At 37.9% G+C, this 20,060-nt stretch overlaps 1 protein-coding gene and 1 pseudogene across 5 annotated transcripts in view; both read right to left on the bottom strand.

Annotated features, from left to right (window-relative positions):
- TET1 (tet methylcytosine dioxygenase 1) overlaps positions 1-20,060 on the bottom strand; it is a 122,006-nt gene that overhangs the window by 37,537 nt on the left and 64,409 nt on the right. For 3 of the 5 annotated variants that reach the window (XM_068982710.1, XM_068982711.1, XM_068982709.1), the window contains 3 exons: positions 4,235-6,557; positions 884-974; positions 251-344 (listed from right to left, as the gene is read on the bottom strand). The exons of the other annotated variants lie outside the window; for them this stretch is intronic. In XM_068982710.1, the coding sequence (XP_068838811.1) occupies positions 251-344; positions 884-974; positions 4,235-6,557 (2,508 nt within the window). The remainder of the gene's footprint in view (positions 1-250; positions 345-883; positions 975-4,234; positions 6,558-20,060) is intronic. 5 annotated transcript variants of the gene reach the window in all.
- Positions 10,533-12,574, bottom strand: LOC138087668 (cyclin-A2-like; annotated as a pseudogene).

Here is a 20,060-nt window from a genome sequence, read left to right on the forward strand (position 1 = left end):
TAACAATAACAACAACAACAAAAACCTGGTAAGAATGATGACTCTAGATCACTACATACAGACTAGGAATGCCATACCGTTTTGTTCATTAATATAAAAAGCCGAGGCTAAGACAGATAGCTTCCTTATTTCCCTGGGAATAAGGGAGTGGGTATTTTCCTAGTCCATGTTTTCATGGAAAAAATTAACTTACTTAGTTTTTATATAGAGTAAATCCATTTTGCAAAATGTATAAGTACAAAATACTTACCCACTTAGCAACTGGACACCCATTAGAGCTTTTTCCTTCTTTCCCCGTGTACACTACTATTTCTATCCTTATTGCATTTCCTTTTTGACCATACCTAAGTATGAAACACAGTGAAGGGAAAATCATTGAAATAAACTTTTAACATCTTTATGGGCATTAGATAAAGATTTACAGAAGCACAAAAATCAAACACTTCATAATAATAACTTTGTTAAAAATTTACTTGTGTGTGGCAGATATTTTTGTTGTACAGTTCTATTTACTAGTCCGTAAGGATCACTCTTTTTAAAAAAATGTCCTGGCTCCAAGACAAGCAAAACCAATGTGAATATAGTGTTGACAGTGTTAATTTTAACTATTTCTATGATTATACAATAACATAAAAATAAGTATGTCTGCATTTAACAAAGACAGCCTTGTTTCGTGAGGGTCTTTATTGAGTTCCCAGCGGCTCGTGTGAGTGACTTGGCAGGGACACCAGGACACTGGGCTTTTCCTGCTTCCTAAGAAACATCCAACTCATATTCCTGAAGGTTTTCCGTTCACCTTCTGTTTGTTCCCAGAGATCATAACTCTGCATTGAGTTAGGTCCCCAGTAATGAATGATTTTAACAGGGAAGCATATTTCCTCACCTATTCTCCATGATTTCCCTGACAGCAGCAACACTTGGTCCTGCCCCAAGGTGTGTATAATATGGGCCTTTGTCTTTTTGTATAACTCGATCTGTGGAAGGAATAAGATTATTAGACCTAAAGCTTTACAGAATTGCATAGGGGCGCGGAAGAGCTAGTTTTACTTTTTTTTTTTTTTTTTAATTCAGAACAATGAATCTTGACAAGATTTTGGTAAGCTTTAGTAATTAAAAACTAGGACAATAGGCCCTGGAGTGTAACTTATCCCTTTTTTCTGCTCCTAATTAATCCATTCTTTCTCTAAGAATCAGAGGAGGAAAAACATATTTTAAGTTGTGGTTAACATTTATTCTCAGATCTTCTGCTTTAAAAAAGATCTATAAAAATTGAGGTAAGAAATTAAGTTATCCTAGAGCAATACATCTTAAAAGCTTTGCCTCAGAATCCTATTAAAATTGACCCCCCCCCAAAAAACATTGAGCCCAACAATTGCACTGCTAATTTATTTTACTACACACATGCATAATTATTTATAATGCACGTGTACACAAGAATCTTCATTGTTACAATAATATGTAATATCAAAAGAGAGAAAACCTGAATCTTTCAATTAAGTAATAGTTTAAATTTGGGGTTATTTATACAGTGGAATATGTTATAGCTATTAAAACAACAGCATTTACAGACATTGAAAAATCCAAGTTAAAAAGCAAGCTGCAAAAGTAGTATGTTTTAAAAGCCTTAAATTTTGTAAAACATAAAATTTTTACAAAAAAATTTTGTAAAAATTAAAATCACTAATATTAATTCAATAGAAAAACTGTAACAGCTATTTTCCTCTAAAAAAAAGATATTTGCACCACATTTCTGTACAATTTGAGTTTTTGTGAGTATGAATTAAGTACTTCTTAGAAAATGTTATTTTTAACTTGGCCTCTGAGAATCATGTCTGACTAGAATCAATGGGGAATGCATGTCTACCCACACCAGAAGGTTATTACTTACCATTTTAATTGGATATCCAATACAACATAGGATTATTTTTGTGGCTACTTAAGCAAGATAGCAGTGAATACTTTTTAATTTATTGGAGATCTAGAGCAGGACTTCCCAGGTGTCTCAGCAGTAAGGAATCTGCCTGCCAATACAGGAGACATGGCTTTGAGGCCTAGGTCAGGAAGATCCCCTGGATAAGGAAGCAGCAACCCACTCCAGTATTCCTGGGAAATCCCATGGACAGAGGAGCCTGACAGGCTACAGTTCATGGGGTTGCAAAACAGCTGGACATGACTTAGTGACTAAACAACACAATCTAGAGCAATGGTTCTTAATCAGGGATGGTTTTGCCAAAGGGGATATTTAGCAATATTTTGAGTTGTGACAACTGTATGCATGTATGTGTGTGTATTATTGCTAGCTAGTGAGAAGAGGCCAGGGATGCCACTAAACAGCCTAGAACAGATAAAGCAACAGATAACAAATACACAGATAGCAAAGAATTACCCCACCTAAAATGCCAATAAATTTGAGGAACACTAACTACTCTAGTTTTGCAAGGACATAACACTTTCTTAGAAATCCTTTACCCTTGGATATGATTGGGATACTTTACCCTCACTTGGGATGATTTCTGAGTCTGCTCTTTTGTTTATCTTTTTAAATTCCCATCTCTACAAGTGAACTCAATAATCTCAAATGGAACAATTATAGGAAAACATGTAGCTGACAGTGTATTTATTATTACATAGTTCCAGGTCCACTGCAGATACTGAATAAACTTTGAAAACCTGTCTGTCTCAATTCCTACAGTGTTACAAGATAGGATGTATAAGGAAAGAGTTTTCAAACTAGCTAATCATCTTATCGAAACTATGTATCGGGTTAAATTAGACTAGCTCAGGTCTCTACAAATTTATGGCATTTTAAAGACTTCTTTTCCATGTTTAATGACTTATTTCAAAAAAAAAAAAAGGTCTCTTTTTCAGATTTTTGATGCAACAGAGGATGGAAGTTACAAATACAGCCTCTGGAGTTGGAACTGCCTGTCTTTGAATTCCAGTTTAATCATTTACTAGCTATGAACTTCTCTGATTCAATCTCTTCACTTGTGAAATGGGGATAACGAGCCTTCCCTTTGGTGGGTTTTTGTTAATAACAAGTCAAGGATGCAGCTGTTATGAGACTCGCAGGAAAAGATCTGGAATCGGAGCCATTGTCATCACTACACTCTTCTGTCCTTGGTCTGAAAATCTCTCTTTCCCAATTCAACCCCACTCAGACAGCGCTGTCACCCCTTCAGACCATCCAACCCTTCTAAAAGGCTCTTCATTCTGAGAGGAGCCTCTCTTTGGTGCCTGGCATGAGGTAGGCTGTCAAAACAGTGCTGAATGATGGGCAGAATAATGGAAGGATTCATTTCAGAATATTAAACGCACTTTGCATAATCAAGAACTGAAAGTAATTGCTATACTTCACTATTTTTTCTATTGTGGTTAAAAAGGTATATCAGAATGATATACTTACTCCATCCTTCCAATCAATCCTTTAACTACCCGTTCTGGAATGTACCAATGAATCATTTTCTTCTTGATTGGGTGAGCAATTACACAGATACTTTTCTTATGGTTATTTAAGTTATACATATATTTTATGTTCTCTGCATACATGTTTAAAATGTACAACTTAAAAACACTTGATTTTAAACAAAAGGGCCTAAGGGTTGAAATTTTTCTGAATATAGGAAGAATAAACTGTGATAAAGTATTAAGGGATTCATTCTTAAGATGTGCACAATAGACAATCTGAGAGACATCTAGCTTGAGCGAAATCCAATTTTCCACTTAAGAAAGTTTCTGGATTACCAGTTGCATTTCCCATGTATCTGAGCCACATCAAAAAAAGGTCCCACAGAAAAATGGGTATAGAATTATTTACTCCATCCTAGCTAGAATATGGGAGAAGGCAATGGCACCCCACTCCAGTACTCTTGCCTGGAAAATCCCATGGACAGAGGAGCCTGGTAAGCTGCAGTCCATGGGGTGGCTAAGAGTCAGACACGACTGAGCGACTTCACTTTCGCTTTTCACTTTCATGCATTGGAGAAGGAAATGGCAGCCCACTCCAGTGTTCTTGCCTGGAAAATCCCAGGGACAGGGGAGCCTGATGGGCTGCTGTCTATGGGGTCGCACAGAGTCGGACACGATTGAAGCGACTTAGCAGCAGCAGCAGCAGCAGCTAGAATATGAATGGGGCCAAAATGTCACATATAAAAACACAAATCAAACTTTACTTGATAAGGACATGAGGCAATTAAGGCAAGAAAAAAATGAAATACTTCATGCATGTACTTACCAAGACAGTTGCAAGTAGGCAATTCAGAATCTTTCGTTGTGGACACAAGGGTTTTCGTAGGATTGGTAAAGAAGTTCATCGCATAATCATTAAAAGTTTTCTGTGCACTGTTTATTGGGGGAAATTCGGATGTTCCAACACTAGATGAGCAGACGTCCTCTTCATTTTTGGTAGAAACCACTGTAATTCCACCTGAACATACTACATTTAGGTTCCTGAGAATTTGTGCTGGGTCTGGTAAAGGGGTCTCATGAGAGATACCAGGAGATGTTGGCAGTCTCTGATGCATGAGTTGGTCTTTAACATCCTCTTGGAACTGTCTTTGGTCACTGCCATCCAGGACATTAGCACACTGGTTGGTTGGAGAGGCTGGCTGGAGTAAAGGATGAGCTTTCTGATTAACATTCACTGTTGGCTGTACCTGAGTATATGCATTTTCTGTAAATGCCTGCCCATTGGATTCTGTTTTTAACTGGATTATGGGGATAGAATCCAAGGGTTCACCCTTCATCTTTTCCTGTGCTAATTCAGGATAATATCTCTCAAATTTTATCTGAGCGAGTGGAGGAAATAACTTTTTGTGTTCTAATGCTGAACTTGTTTGAGTCAGTGGTTTCCATACTTTAGTTAGGGGAGGAATTTTTCCCAATAGAATGGGAAAATCATGTGGACCAAATTGACCAAATCTTTGAAATTTAGATGCTATCCAAATGTCATGTAATTTACTATACTCATATGACAACTGTTCCTGCTTTTTCTGGTCATTTTCTTGACAACTTATGACCATGTGCTTTTTTTTCCGTCTATCTCTTGATGGAGTAGCTTTTGTCTTTTTCTGGATTGTGTTCTTTTGCTTTGTTACTGATGAGCCTTGATTATTTTGTACATTGGAAGGAGGTTTCTGTGGTGGTGTGCCCATCTCCTGGTTATACTTTTGCTGTACATTATATGCAACAAGGCTTGTTGGTGTACTTTCGACTTTTTTGTCCTCTGGTTTCACATAATTGAATTTAATCATTGATGCAAGTTGTGTTAACTGTGCGGCAACATCTTCTTCTATTTTACTATGAACTGAATCTTGACATGATGAATCATCCTTTGAATCCAACTTGATGCTGTTGTCTAGTGACTGGTTACAATACTCTGATTTGCTAGTTATTGTGGTCAACTGCTGCAAATTCCTAGAACTGTCGAGAGTAATCCTACCTTGAGCAATATTTTTATTGGTATCAGTTTTAGATGAATTTGAATTTGGTATAACAAGTGATATTGAATTTGTGACCGTTGAACTTTCCTGTGCCTTTGTGGATGCTTGGTCACTAGGTGAGCTGTTGTGTGACTTAGAAATGATATTTTGGCCATTGAACACTACAGCGTTGCATGAGCTTTGCTTTTCCAAAGACGGACAGTGATGAAGGCTCTGAGGCTCCCCTTTTAAGTTTGGGTCTTGGAGGTCTTTTCTCACAGAATACAGAATAGCTTTACAGCTGTTAAGCAAGCTAGCTGTTCTCTGTTCTGTTTCTTCATCTTTCTCTGACTTGGATGGAGAGGAATTTTCTGATGGGGCTTCTGACAGTTGTGTGAGAGCTTCTATTGCCACCACTTGTTCTAGTGTTAATCTCCTGTCTTTCATTAGGGAGAGGAGACTTGGTTGAAGTGTTGATCCTTCTTTTAGTTCTCTATTTGCTATAATTTCTAGGGATTTTGGTTGATCACTTTCATTGTGTATACTCGTATGACTATTTGAGTTGCAGTTCACAGGATCTGGGAAAGACTTACAATTAAAGCCAGGCTTCTGAATAACCAAAACATTACTCTTCCCCTTGAGATGATCACAGCTCCCACTAGTAGCAATGGTGCTCATGACATTGTTATGGTTTGCGGTGTCTTTCAGGAATTTATAAGGATTGCTTTCAAATGCCTTGCCAAGTTCTTCAATGTTGATTTTTTTAAAAGACAAACTTGTTTCTGTTGGTAAATAGTGTACATTTTTAATGCCATTTCTTACAGTTTGTGCAAACAATTTTTGAGGTTCAAGGAGGTCAGTAAGTAGAATTTTTTTCCTGTCATCTTCAGAGTTTTTCAAATTTTCAACTTCGGTTTTAATTGTACTAAATTCTCCTTTGACATGATCAGTTAAGTGTGATTTCTTGTTTTGTGTCCAATTCTCCACTTCAATACCTGTCATACTTTCTTCATTTTTAGTTACATTTTCTAAGGGACATGAATTCAATTCCAATCTCTGTTCTTCCTCATGAGCACAACTACTGTATTCCATGGATTCTGACTTGGGGCCATTTACCAGTTTGTTGTCAAAATCTGCCTATAAAATAAACACAGAAATTACTCATATAATCTACTCCAATATCTGAGGAAGGGTCATAAGAACTTTACAATTTAAAAGCAACTAAATGTGAAGTCTCTGAAAACATTTTATTTTCACTTTTCGTATTTTCCAACAAGTTATAAAAAATCAATAAGGGGAAAAGAAAAAAGAGAGGTAAAAACCATCATAATCCCATGCTTGTTAATGTTTGGGTATATTAATTTTTTCCAAAGTAAATTTTTTTTACAATTAAAAAAATTGTAAAATATTTTCACAATTACTGTCATTCAATGAGCAATACCTACTATTTCAATCCAAACTGTAATGAGACACACACATTCAAAAAAAATCATACATCATCATAGGTAAATCTATGGCTGATTCATGTTGATGTTTGGTAGAAACAAACAATACTGTAAAGCAATTATCCTTCAAATTAAATAAATTTAAAAATATATAAACCATAAATACTTATATAGATTGCTGAGTGTTTGCAAAACTGCTATGTACCCAAATCCCACCAAGAAATTAACATTTAATAAACAAGGTACTACATTACTGCTCATAGTATACTTAATCCTATGATAAACCATAATGGAAAAGAATATAAAAAAGAATTTATATACATATAACAAACACTTTGCTGTACAGCAGTTACACTGCAAATCAACCATTTAAAAATTTAAAAATTGATTTTAAAAAACTTATCATCATCACTCCAAAACCAAAGGATAACCACTGATTTGACATCTTAGATTTCTTTTGCTTATTTCCTTACTTTATACAACCGACTTTCTTTTACTCAAAATTTTATTTGTGGTAGTCTTCCATGTTGTAAAGTATAATTGTAATCCATTGATTCTTCCTGCTATACAGTAATTCATTGATTGAATATACTATGTATTTTTCTGTTCTACTGTAGATGGACATTCATTTTTAGTTTTTGGCTACAACAAAGTACACTATAACATATTACTCTTATCTTTTGGTGAACTTATATATACATGGGGGTGGAGGGAAGTGCTGGATCATTCAGTGTGTGTATTAATATATGCGCATGCACCTTCAGCTTTAGGAGACAGGCCAAAGAATTTTCTACAGTGGTTATCGATATATACTCCCACAAGAATTATTAATATGTTTCCATTTTTATTAACAATTAGTTCACATTCTTATCAAAACTTAACATTTTCTGTCTTAACACATTAACCATTCTGGTGAGTGACATCCCTTTTTAAAATTTTTTTGAGATGAACTTCCCATAAGATAAAATTCATCATTTTACTATTTAAAGTTGTATAATTCTGTGATTGTATACACAATATTGTGCCACAATTACCTTTAATTCCTGAACACTGTCATTGCTTCTGAGAGAAACACTGAACTCATCAAGGAATCAGTATTCCCCCCTCTAATCCCAATTTTTTGTAAACCTTGAAACAAGGATTTCCCTGCCAATCCAGTGGTTAAGACTCTGCACTCTCAATCCAAGGGGGCACAGGTTTGATCCCTGGTCAGAAAACTAAGATCCTGACTGCCGCACAGTGCTTGTCCAAAGTTATCCCACAGGATGACACAAGGGGACATTTCTGTCAGGAGAATAGAAAATAACCTTTATCTTTAAAATGGTGCTAGATGTTTTAGTCAATGCCTAAAAGACAGTAAAATCTAAATATAAAAATACTGAGTAAATGGTGATATAATTGACTCTAATAGAAAAACCAAGAGTATTGACTAAAAAGAAAAAAAGATTCAGAGTTCAGAAGGGCCATATCTAATTTCCTGTCAGGGTACAGGTTACATAGGCTATGTTTAACATGTCAAAATTCATTTTAAAAATGCAATATCATATATACATTATCCTATATTACATACACATAACAACTTTGTAAAAATAAGATAGACAATTTTTTTAAAAAGCAATATATAAAATTTTAATATTACAAGGAATAATAAGTTTAGCATTCCAGGTAAATAAACAAATTAAGAGAATAAATTCAATAATATTTAATATTGTTAAAATGCTGGCATTTGTAAGCAGAAGAGAAAATTATCAATTTCTTAATAATGACAAGAAAGAAGTTTAATCCTTATAACATACAACAAAAATTCCAGACATTAATAATTTAAATAGAAGAAAATTTAGAAAGTAGGAAAAATCTTCCAAAGCAAGAGCAAAAAGCGGAAAGCCATAAAAAAGACAGAATCTTTTGACTACATATAATATTAACACTCTGAAAGGCAAAGACACCATAATATGCTTTTTAAATTGCTGATCACAACCTGAGTCCCAATACCAATTTCATGCTTTGTTACAAATTCTTTTTAATAGAATATTAAAGAAAAATAAGTATACTATATTCAGTAAAGATAAGTATTATCATTAAAACCTTTTATGTATGGTTTTGTGTCCAGGTACTGAATAATGATATAAACTGTATTTACTTCCTAATATGCATAGCTACTTCAAAGGTAGGAGAAATATTGTCAAAATTAAAGTGAAAATTTTATTGAAAAATTTTTATACTGAAATTTTTATTTTTTTTATACTGAAATTTTAAAAAAATCAAGTGACAGACTGGATAAATACAAGATATATAGTTACGGTTCTTAAGGGAAAAAAAATTTCTGAGAAATTAAAAAGGAAAATGACTCAATAGAATACTGAGGAAAGAACAGGCATAAGTAATTCACTTAGGTGGAAATCAAAAGGATCAAAATCTATCCAACTTCTTACTAGAAGAAAATGAAAATAAATGTAATCCAAATTGCAAAAATAAAATGTAAGCAAATCATGATGCAATATAACATTTAGAGAAAATATGAAATAAAGCCTCATATATTCACATTGTGAATTAATGTGCAGTCATTACTCTGTATCAATCTAGTGATTGCATGGCAAGATATTCATAATATATCATTAACCCAAAATAACGTGTGACAACATGTGATGTGATAACATGTGGTAAATTAAAACATCTTTTAATTTAAAATATACAAACAGTAGGAATTCCCTGGCAGTCCAGTGCTTAGGACTCAGCACTTTCACTGCCTTGGCCTGGGTTCAATCCCTGGTCAGGGAACTAACATCTCACAAGCTTTGCTGGCATGGTAAAACAAAAAGTACATCCAAATAATGTATTCATCACAAAGTGGATATAGAGGGAGCATACCTCAACATAATAAAGGCCATTATAATAAGCCATAAGCCCAGAGCTGACATCATGTTCAACAGTGAAAAGTTAAAAGCATATCCTATAAGATTAGGAACAAATCAAGGATACTCGCTCTTACTACTTTTATTCACCATAGTATTGGTAGTCCGAGACATGGCAATCAGACAGAAAGAAGAAATAAAAGATGGCTAAAGATATCACATCAAAAGATGTTCACCATAACTAATCAGAGAAATGCAAATCAAAACCACAATGAGATATCACTTCACACCAGAATGGCTATCATCAAGAAGACCTCAAATAGCAAATGTTGGTGAAGATATGGAGAAAAGGGAACTCTTATACATTGTTGGTAGGAATATAAATTAGTGCATCTGCTATGGAGAACAGTATTGAGGTTCCTCAACAAAGTAAAAATAGAATTACCACATGACCCAGCAATTTCACTCCTAGGTATTGATCTAAAGAAACTGAAGACAGTAATTCAAAAAGATACATACACCCCCAATGTTTATAGTAGAATTATTTTTTTCAAATCAATTCATTATTATCCTGACAGCTGGCATCATTAACACTTTAATAGAAACCACTTAAAATTAGCCAAATATATAAGATAATTACATGCACAAAAGATATATGAACTATAACCATTTAAAAAGTAATAGATACCATAATTTGTACTTGACCATAACTTCTGTATTCAGAAATGATTATAAAATTAAAATCTAAGATAAAATCTGTATACCATATACTTTGAGTGCTTTACCTCTTAGAAAACAAAGGTAGTCTTTCACTGTTACACATTTGGTGTCTCTGATGAGTTGAGGAGATAAACACCATAAAAGTTCGAATTTTTGTACTTTTCTCTTATTGACTGTTGTGCATGCTATGGTGCTCTGAGGTAGGTCTGGTGAAGGTCCATGAGACAAGGCTTAGAATTTCCAGCGGATATCCAGTCTTTTATACTAATGAGTCAAGCCAGCTTTGTCTCATGACTGTGTAGACTGCTAAATGAAAGACCACAGCAGTGATAACCGATGGCAAATATTTTAGATATGAGTCAGTGTCTATCTGGAGAAGGCAATGGCACCCCACTCCAGTACTCTTGCCTGGAGAACCCAGGGACAGGGGAGCCTGGTGGGCTGCCGTCTACGGGGTGGCACAGAGTCAGACACGACTGAAGCGACTTTGCAGCAGCAGCAGCGTCTATCAAACCTCACTCTCACAAAAGCACTGCTAAACTTTCAACTTTGCCTTTTGCAGGGGGCTAATGCAGAAAGTCGGAGAAGGCAATGGCACCCCACTCCAGTACTCTTGCCTGGAAAATCCCATGGACGGGGGGAGCCTGGTAGGCTGCAGTCCACGGGGTCGCTAAGAGTCGGACGTGACTGAGTGACTTCACTTTCACTTTTCACTTTCATGTATTGGAGAAGGAAATGGCAACCCACTCCAGTGTTCTTGCCTGGAGAATCCCAGGGACAGGGGAGCCTGGCGGGCTGCCGTCTACGGGGTGGCACAGAGTCAGACACGACTGAAGACTTTGCAGCAGCAGCAGCGTCTATCAAACTTCACTCTCACAGAAGCACTGCTAAACTTTCAACTTTGCCTTTTGCAGGCTGCTAACGCAGAAAGTCGGAGAAGGCAATGGCACCCCACTCCAGTACTCTTGCCTGGGAAATCTCATGGATGGAGGAGCCTTGTAGGCTACAGTCCATGGGGTCGCTAAGAGTCGGATACGACTGAGCGACTTCACTTTCACTTTTCACTTTCATGCACTGGAGAAGGAAATGGCAACCCACTCCAGTGTTCTTGCCTGGAGAATCCCAGGGACAGAGGAGCCTGGTGGGCTTCTGTCTATGGGGTTGCACAGAGTCGGACATGACTGATGTGACTTAGCAGCAATGCAGAAAGTACTGGGTAAGAAACTGATTTATTGTTTGTACAGCTAAGTCAAAAGCAAGGACTTTCAAGACTAGGTGCTCCATTCTCAGAACTTGTTTCTTGATACAAGTGTCATCTGTAATGTAAACAAATTCTGCTACTTCTGGGGGTCTATTTCTTCAAAGTTTGAGGCTAACAGCATAGCAGCAGTCCCCACAAGTTGAAGTTTTCCTCTCAACACAGACATGGATGAAAGAAACCTATCAAGGTAGTTCACAGTCAAATGCAGGGTCTCATTTTGTAGTTTATATTCTTCTCCTACATCAACTAACCAGTCTGTGAGGATAGACTTCATACTGTTAGTAACGTTGGGCTGTTTCTTCATGTAGCCCATGTTAGGCTTACATTTACCCTCCATTTCCCTAAGGTATGTGTGAACGTCCTCATGGTAGTCTGGTACTTCATTAACACTCCCTGGCTTTTCATCTTCCAATACAATTGATGTGACTATAGTATGTGGTGACTGCAAACTACCATCCACTGGGTAATCAAGAGGTACCAGTGGTTATCTTGGTCCTGGTAAAGTAACAGCCAAGACATCTTCACTTTCTGCTTTTTTAGATTCAGCTGGCCTCTTTTGCATTCTTCTGCTTCATCCACATGAATGGTAAACGCAGGCTGTTTACTGTTTAATTTCCAGGGAGGAACAGTGATATGCTCATCATTTATAGGAAGATCCTTAAGAGGTGCAACCCGTCAAGTGTTAGGCCTCTGGGGTGCTGGACCCCGCGAGTTTCCGGCCATCGGTACCACCAGCCCACCCGGTCTGGGACTGCTGGGCGGGTGCCTCCTTCTCAGGGTTGATGTTCTCCTAGTCTTCTGGAATGCTCTTCGCTGCTGTGTTAGCGCCGAACCCACCTGGCGGGCCAGTGGCTGGGGCGCAGAGCTGCCCACCATCACTGGGGCGTGGTGGTTCAGCCCTGCACCAAGCAGCTTGCACTGGATCCAGCAGACCCCCTGAGGAACTCTCCAAACGTATCCCCGTGGCAGCTTGAGCCAGCCTGCCCGCCCACCCAGGGGTACGGTGTAGGACCAACAAAGTTGCTAAAGGCAGAGGCAAGCACTACCAGGCCTGGAGGGGCAAGGACGCCTCGGAAATGAAGTGAGCAGCCTGCTGAAGCAGCCCGTTCTTGCAGTTCAAATGTATAGCAGAAATTATTTAAATAGCCAAGATATGGACACCACCTGCATGTCCATCAACAGATAAATAGATAAAGATGCTGGTTTATTATATAAACTGGAATGTACTCAGCCATAAAAAGGGATGGAATTTTGCCATTTGCAACAACATGGATGAACTTGGAGAATATTATGCTTAGTGAAATAAGTCAGACGGAAAATACTATATGATATCACTTATATCTGGAATCTAAAAGATAAAATGAATGAATTTAACAAAACAGAAACAGAATCAGAGATATAGAGAACTAGTGGTTACTAGTGGGGAGAAGAATGGGGGGAGGGTCAAGTTGCTGCTGCTGCTGCTGCTAAGTCGAGTCAGTTGTGTCCGACTCTGTGCAACCCCATAGATGGCAGCCCAACAGGCTCCTCTGTCCCTGGGATTCTCCAGGCAAGAATACCGGAGTGGGTTGCCATTTCCTTCTCCAGTGCATGAAAGTGAAAGTGAAGTCACTCAGCCTTGTCCGACTCTGTGCAACCCCATAGATGGCAGCCTACCAGGCTCCTCCATCCATGGGATTCTCCAGGCAAGAGTACTGGAGTGGGTTGCCATGCGGAATTAAGAGGTATCAACTACTATGTATAAAATAAATAAGTTAAAAGGACCTAGTATACAGCAGAGGCAATGTAACCAATATTTTTTGTATTTTTTTCTTCTTTTGTAACCAATATTTTATAGTAACTTTAAATGAAGTAAATAATCTATATAAAAATTTTGAATCCTATGTCCTATACCTGAAACTATTATTTTAAATAAACTATTCCTCAATTTAAAAAACACATAAAATCAACTTATTTAAATAGATAAAATCTAAATAAAGTATATATAGGTTTGTTTTTAAAAAGAAGTATTGAAAAGAAACCAATTTATTTGCCATTACTATTTAATCGTGAATACTAACATGGGGAAGGAAAGAGAGCAATCCTTAGGAATTATACAACCTAGGATGTGCTTAACCATAACTATAGTTTTCTCTTTTTAAGAGATCATATATGATTGTGATGGTAATTAAGTGAGATAACTATGCCAGATAATAACTGACTCAAGAGCACAGTGATAATGAGCTATCACTAAGGGAGAATACAATTTCATCACAACAGTTGTAATTCCAAAGCCATTAGCTGTATTCTAATATACTCATTACTTGCAATAGCTCATTTAACCTTCATACAACCCTGACATAGGCACTGTGGAAAGATGCTCAACATTAAAAGAAATGCAAATTAAAATGACATTTTTCATTTATTAGAATAGCAGTCCAAAAGTTTGACCACCTAGACCCTTGGGCAAGCTGTGGGGAAATAAACTCACATATTGGTGGTAAAAGTACAAAATGGTGCAATCCCTATGGAAGGCAATTTGGCAATAATTATCAAAATTAAGTGCAACTTTCATACAGCAGTTTGAAATTTATCCCAGTTATACCTGCATATAACTACATGTTTTGACAGCTTTGTATATTTAAACAAATAGCTGAAAAGATTTCAATGTCCATCTGTAGCAGGCTAATTCAATTGTGATATAGCTATATAATGCCTTGCAACCATAAAAAAGGATAAAAAATTTCATAGGTAACAGGAAAAGATTATATGTGAAATATGTTTTGTATAAAAAGAAATAATATACACATTCATATCTGCATAAAGTTACTCTGGAAGAAACTAATGGTGAACAGAAAGAGTTTAGGAGCAATACTTTATAGTGAGGAAACAGCAAAGGTTGATTTAGGCCAGATATGATTAAAAGCTATTTTGACTTTTTATAATATATTTCCCTTAAAAGTAAACCGAAATTGACAAAGCACTCTATGCAAAGACTTCTAGGTATAGTAAGTGAAAGAAATCTAAATGCAGAATAGTTTATGTAGTATCAAAATACAAACAAATCGGAGCATGAGGAAAAGTGCAGAGTACATATTTTTTTTATAATACTTGTTTAAGATATTTTAGGAAGGCTACGTACAACAGTCAACATTTGTCTTTTAGAACTTGGGAAGTGGTAGGGAGGAAGCCCTATTTTGTAGGGTTGGCCAATTTTTGTGGTGCCAATCCACTATCAAAGTGACCAACTAAGCAAGAGTTGGGAAGAAATGCACACACCTAATAAGCTGCAAGGAGTTGTTTCCATGAGATCACTGAGAGCGTGAATCCAACTACTTGAAATAAGCCCCAATGGCTACAGTTTTTTAATGATTTTATTGGCATTTAATCTGCCTAGGTATAGTGTATTTCCTGAACATTCATCTTGAAATGCAAATTATTGGGTTGGCCAAAAATTTCCTTTGGGTTTTCCTGGAAGCTGTTACAGCAAAACCCAAATAACTATCTACCTGTGTTTGTATCTCTTCTCCTCCTACCCCAGCCCCTCCCCCCCAAGTTCCATTCTTGTCCTCTACTACTCCAAAAAGACCCAAGGGTACAGTTTAAAAGACAGTAAATGATTTCAAAGTCCCCTAGTTGTCTGTCTTCCATTCAATACCCATCCCAAGATTACAGGTTGCACACACTCTGAACTAACAGGAATGTTGAACTCCTTAGATGAGATCTGGATCCAATAGTTCCCAAGCTATTGCCATGTTCTCATTTTTCCACATTCCTATCCTCAGGACACTCTTTTTTTTTTTTTTTTTTCCCCCTCAGGACACTCTTATACCTATTCTTGTAGGAGCCAAATGGTACTGAGGAAGTAAAGTGAAGCCGCTCAGTCGTGTCCGACTCTTTGCAACCCCACGGACTGTAGCCCACCAGGCTCCTCTGTCCATGTTTTTTCCAGGCAAGAATACTGGAGTAGGTTGCCATTTCCTTCTCCAGGGGATCTTGCCGACCCAGGGATCGAACCCAGGTCTCCCGCATTGGGGGCAGACGCTTTACCATCTGAGCCACCAGAGAAGTAGGAAAGAGGCCTTCTATTCTGAAAATTCTGACTCTGCCCTTTGAACAGGATCTGATTGTAGCCCTCCCAACACGTGCTCACATTCCATACATGCTGCATTTCCTACAACCAGAAACAGGTACCCAGACTACATGAAAAAATAAAAACTTCCAAAGCATTTTCAGAGCTTTGGTCCAACAAGACTATAACCTTTACTACACAGCTAAATCAGTTTGTTTCTTAACCTACTTTTCATTTTTTCCCCACCCCTTCTTGCAGAAGTCTTTTAAAACATTTTCCCCCTAATATTCCTCCCCAGAAGATCTTAATACCTCCCCAGAAGATCGTAATATCACAGATATAGTGTGTCTGTGTTTACATACGGTGACCTCATTGTGATATCTTAAGTTTTTTGAACCCCTCCCCCACCAAGAACCAATTTTTTTTCTTCACCTCCTTGGAGGAAAAAGCAATTTTAAAAACTAACAAATAGAGCGGCAGGAGCAGCCCACAGTGTATTTATCCCTAATCAGAAGAAACACCTCCCAGGTCTGCTTCCTCAACCTGAAAATTGAGCATGTGAAGAAAACCACTGAGGCCTCCATGAAGTTTGACTTTCAGAAGACACAATCATTCCTGATACTGTATTTTCCCTCTCACATTCCCTTTAAAAAACAGCATGAAAAAGATGCACAGAGGTCAGCCCTGCTCTCCAATCTACCACCAAACAATGCTCACCACAACTCCTTGCTAACAAAATCAGATTTAAGTCAAAAGTAAAGATGAACCAGTGACTCACCAAAGATCCACCTAAGGAAATTCAAAAATAAGCATTTAACACACACATACATCAAAAATATCCTCCTTCAAAAGGGATCTACTTTATTTTATTAGAGCAGTGAAATTATCTACTCCAGATCCCAGCCATTAATTTCCCCCTTTTCCTTTTTTAGGCATAAAAAAGGAATACCTGCCCTACCAAGATTTGTAACCCTAACATTCTTTTTTAGTTTTGCCTCTTATCTGTTTCTCCAGTTTGCCTACAGCTACCCAGTGAGGGGTTTCAAAGGCCACAGATAGGCAGGGCTGGGTCAGCCAGAAGAGCGGGAGCATAGAGACTGGATGACTATACACCCCAACCTGTCCTACCTTGGGGCCACAGGGCCTTATGGTTTTTCCAAGCTTGTGCCGAATAGGAGCCATGGCAGAAACTACAGATGTTTCTCAATTTTCTCCTTCAGATCCAGAAGCCAGATGCAAAAGCTTTCCTAACGTTTTCATTCTTACCCCCCAAAACTCCACCCTCATTTGGCCACAGGGTTTTAGAATCCACAGTAAATCCTTTACTTGAGGGTGGGGCAAAGGAGGAGACTTAACTAAAGGGAGGGACAACTTCTATTTAGTCAAAAACCAAGTTAATTGCAAATGCATTCCAAAAGTGTAAAACTGACCTAAAAGCTAAACCTCTCTAGTCATAGATGACCTTGTTTTAGACCACCTCCTCAGCAGCTAAGAGCCAGTATAATTTATTCCTAGTCAAAAAGATAAAAATCCAGAACTTCCCTGGCAATCGACAGAGCTCAAGTTCAGTCCCTAGTCAGGAACAAATTTCCCACATGCCTCGAGGCATAGCAAAAAAGAAAAAAAAAGTATGTAAGACATTAAAAAAAGAAAGAAAGATAAAAACCCCCTCTCTGGTGGCAAGGCTAAAAGCACCAAGGCCAGGACTATCTGTCAATAAGAGCCCATTATGGTACCTCCCTCAGGAAAATGATGAGGAAAATTGAAATCACCCAGCCCACAAGTACACTTGCTTCTCTGGTGGCAAAAACAAAATGAAGAGATAAGCTTTGGGGATCTGGTTCTGTGGTTCCTGAAAAGGTGGCAGGTAATTCCCAAACCTACAGCACCACTTCTGTCAGGCTAAGTCTGACTGAAGTAACTAAAGGTCCGCCATTTGTAACATTGCTAGCCTATAATAAATGTGTTATTTCATGTAAAAACAACAAAAGCCAAAAAAAAAAAAAAAATCCCAAAACCCAGACTCCAAATCTGCCTCAAAGCTATCAACCCACTAAATTCCCTCCTCATTCAAATATCTTCAGGGGTTACACCTCAAGCTTATAAATGACTTCTGAACTGCCAAATCCAAACACTCCTTAAATATTACACACCTACTCTGCTCTTTTGTAGATCCCCAAGGGGATTCTCCAATGAAACTAAAATCTAGGTCTCCCCTGGAGCCTCACTCTTGAATGTCTGTCCCTTGGCTGTAGGTGTGTCCCCCAAGGCTGTTCCTTAGAAGATTCTAGATCCACTGCCTTTTTAGTCTTCACACTTTTCGTGAACAACCCTGTCCAAGCTTAAAATTAATAACCAACTCTGATGTTCAGTGTATTATTCTTTACACTTTTTTTACATACCTTAACTGTTTCATATATTTTTAATAATGTGAGCTTTCCCGGAATGAAACTGGTAACTCCCCTTTCTATTGCTTACCAACCACGTGGCATAAAGCTCTATAGATCCCCTTTGCACCTCAATTTCCTTACGATAACTCAACTTACAGACAATACTATATATAAAAAAGATAACCAATAAGGACCTACTGTATAGCACAGGGAACTATACTCAATAATTTATAACAACCTATAAGGGAAAAGTATCTAAAAAAGAATTGCACCTGAAATTAACATGATATTGTAAATCAACTAATATTGTTGCTGTCCAGCTCTTTGCGACCCCATGGACTGCAGCATACCTGGCTTCCCTGTCCTTCATCATATTCAGGAGCATGCTTAAACTCATGTTCATTGAGTCAATGATGCCATCCAACCATCTCATCCTGTCTTCCCCTTCTCCTCCTGCCTTCACTCTTTCCCAGAATCTGGGTCTTTTCTAATGAGTCAGCTCTTCGCATCAGGTGGCCAAAGTATTGAAGCTTCAGTTTCAGCATCAGTCCTTCCAATGAATATTCACTATTGATTTCCTTTATGATTGACTGGTTTGATCTCCTAGGAGCCCAAAGGACTCTCAAGAGTATTCTCCAACTTTACAGTTCAAAACAACTATACTTAAAGAACAATAATTTCTCAGGATTTAAAAAATAACTTTAAAAAGATAAATAACTACTGTATAGCATAGTATATACTACTTCTATTCATCTGTCTGTGAGTTATAGCAGAACAGCATTGCTCTTTAAATAAAATATCATAGCTTAATCTCCAAATTCAGTATATGCACACAGGTTTCACACGGGGTTTCCCTGGTGTCTCAGATAGTAAAGAATCTGCCTGCTTTGCAGGAAACCCGGGTTCAGTGCCTGGGCCAGGAAGATCCCCTGGAGAAGGGAATAGCAATCCACTCCAGTATTCTTGCCTGGAGAATTCCATGGACAGAGGAGCCTGGAGGGCTACAGTCCATGGAGTCAAAGAGTCAAACACGACTGAGAGACTAACACTTTCACTTTTCACACAGGGTTCTCACAAATTATTAAGGAAAGGAGTGAAACTGGAACCCAACTTAGAGGCTAGGTCTTAAGGAAGCAGTCAAAGGTCACTGTCTATTTCTCCCACAAATATTCCTTGGCCTATAAATCCTCTTCAGAATAACCCTGGTATGTTTTGCTGCTGCTGCTGCTGCTGCTGCTAAGTTGCTTCAGTCGTGTCTGACTCTGTGCGATCCCATAGACGGCAGCCCACCAGGTTCCCCCGTCCCTGGGATTCTCCAGGCAAGAACACTGGAGTGAGTTGCCATTTCCTTCTCCAGCGCACGAAAGTGAAAAGTGAAAGTGAAGTCGCTCAGTCGTGCCTGACTCTTAGCAACCCCATGGACTGCAGCCTACCAGGCTCCTCCGTCCATGGGATTTTCCAGGCAAGAGTACTGGAGTGGGGTGCCATCGCCTTCTCTGAGCTGGTATGTTTTACTTTCTAGTATAACTTTTTCTTCAAATTTGATAGTTTCATATAATCAGGAGGAAAAGATATGGTGAAAACTTCCTGTTATTAATACCATAATATGAATTGCCATATTAAATTTTAAAACAAAAGAACATACAAATTGCAGATTACTTATCCAACCACACGAGTTTTTGCAAATACAGTTTACATGGACTTTTTTGGGTTTGTTTGTTAATGGCACTTAAACTCTCCTCAAGATTTCTGGAGATGTGTAATCCTGTTTTCCACTAGGGTTTAACCCCTGTCAAGTCACTCCATCTGGAATGTTCCCTCATGATCAAAGATAATGTTCAAAGACCTTGCCTCGCCTAACTCCCTCCAGAAGGCCATCAGATAACTAGCTAATTTATGATCCTATGAGGAACCAAGAAAG

This window comes from Capricornis sumatraensis, chromosome 10 (assembly GCF_032405125.1).
Source record: "Capricornis sumatraensis isolate serow.1 chromosome 10, serow.2, whole genome shotgun sequence".
In the NCBI taxonomy this organism is placed as follows: domain Eukaryota; kingdom Metazoa; phylum Chordata; class Mammalia; order Artiodactyla; family Bovidae; genus Capricornis; species Capricornis sumatraensis.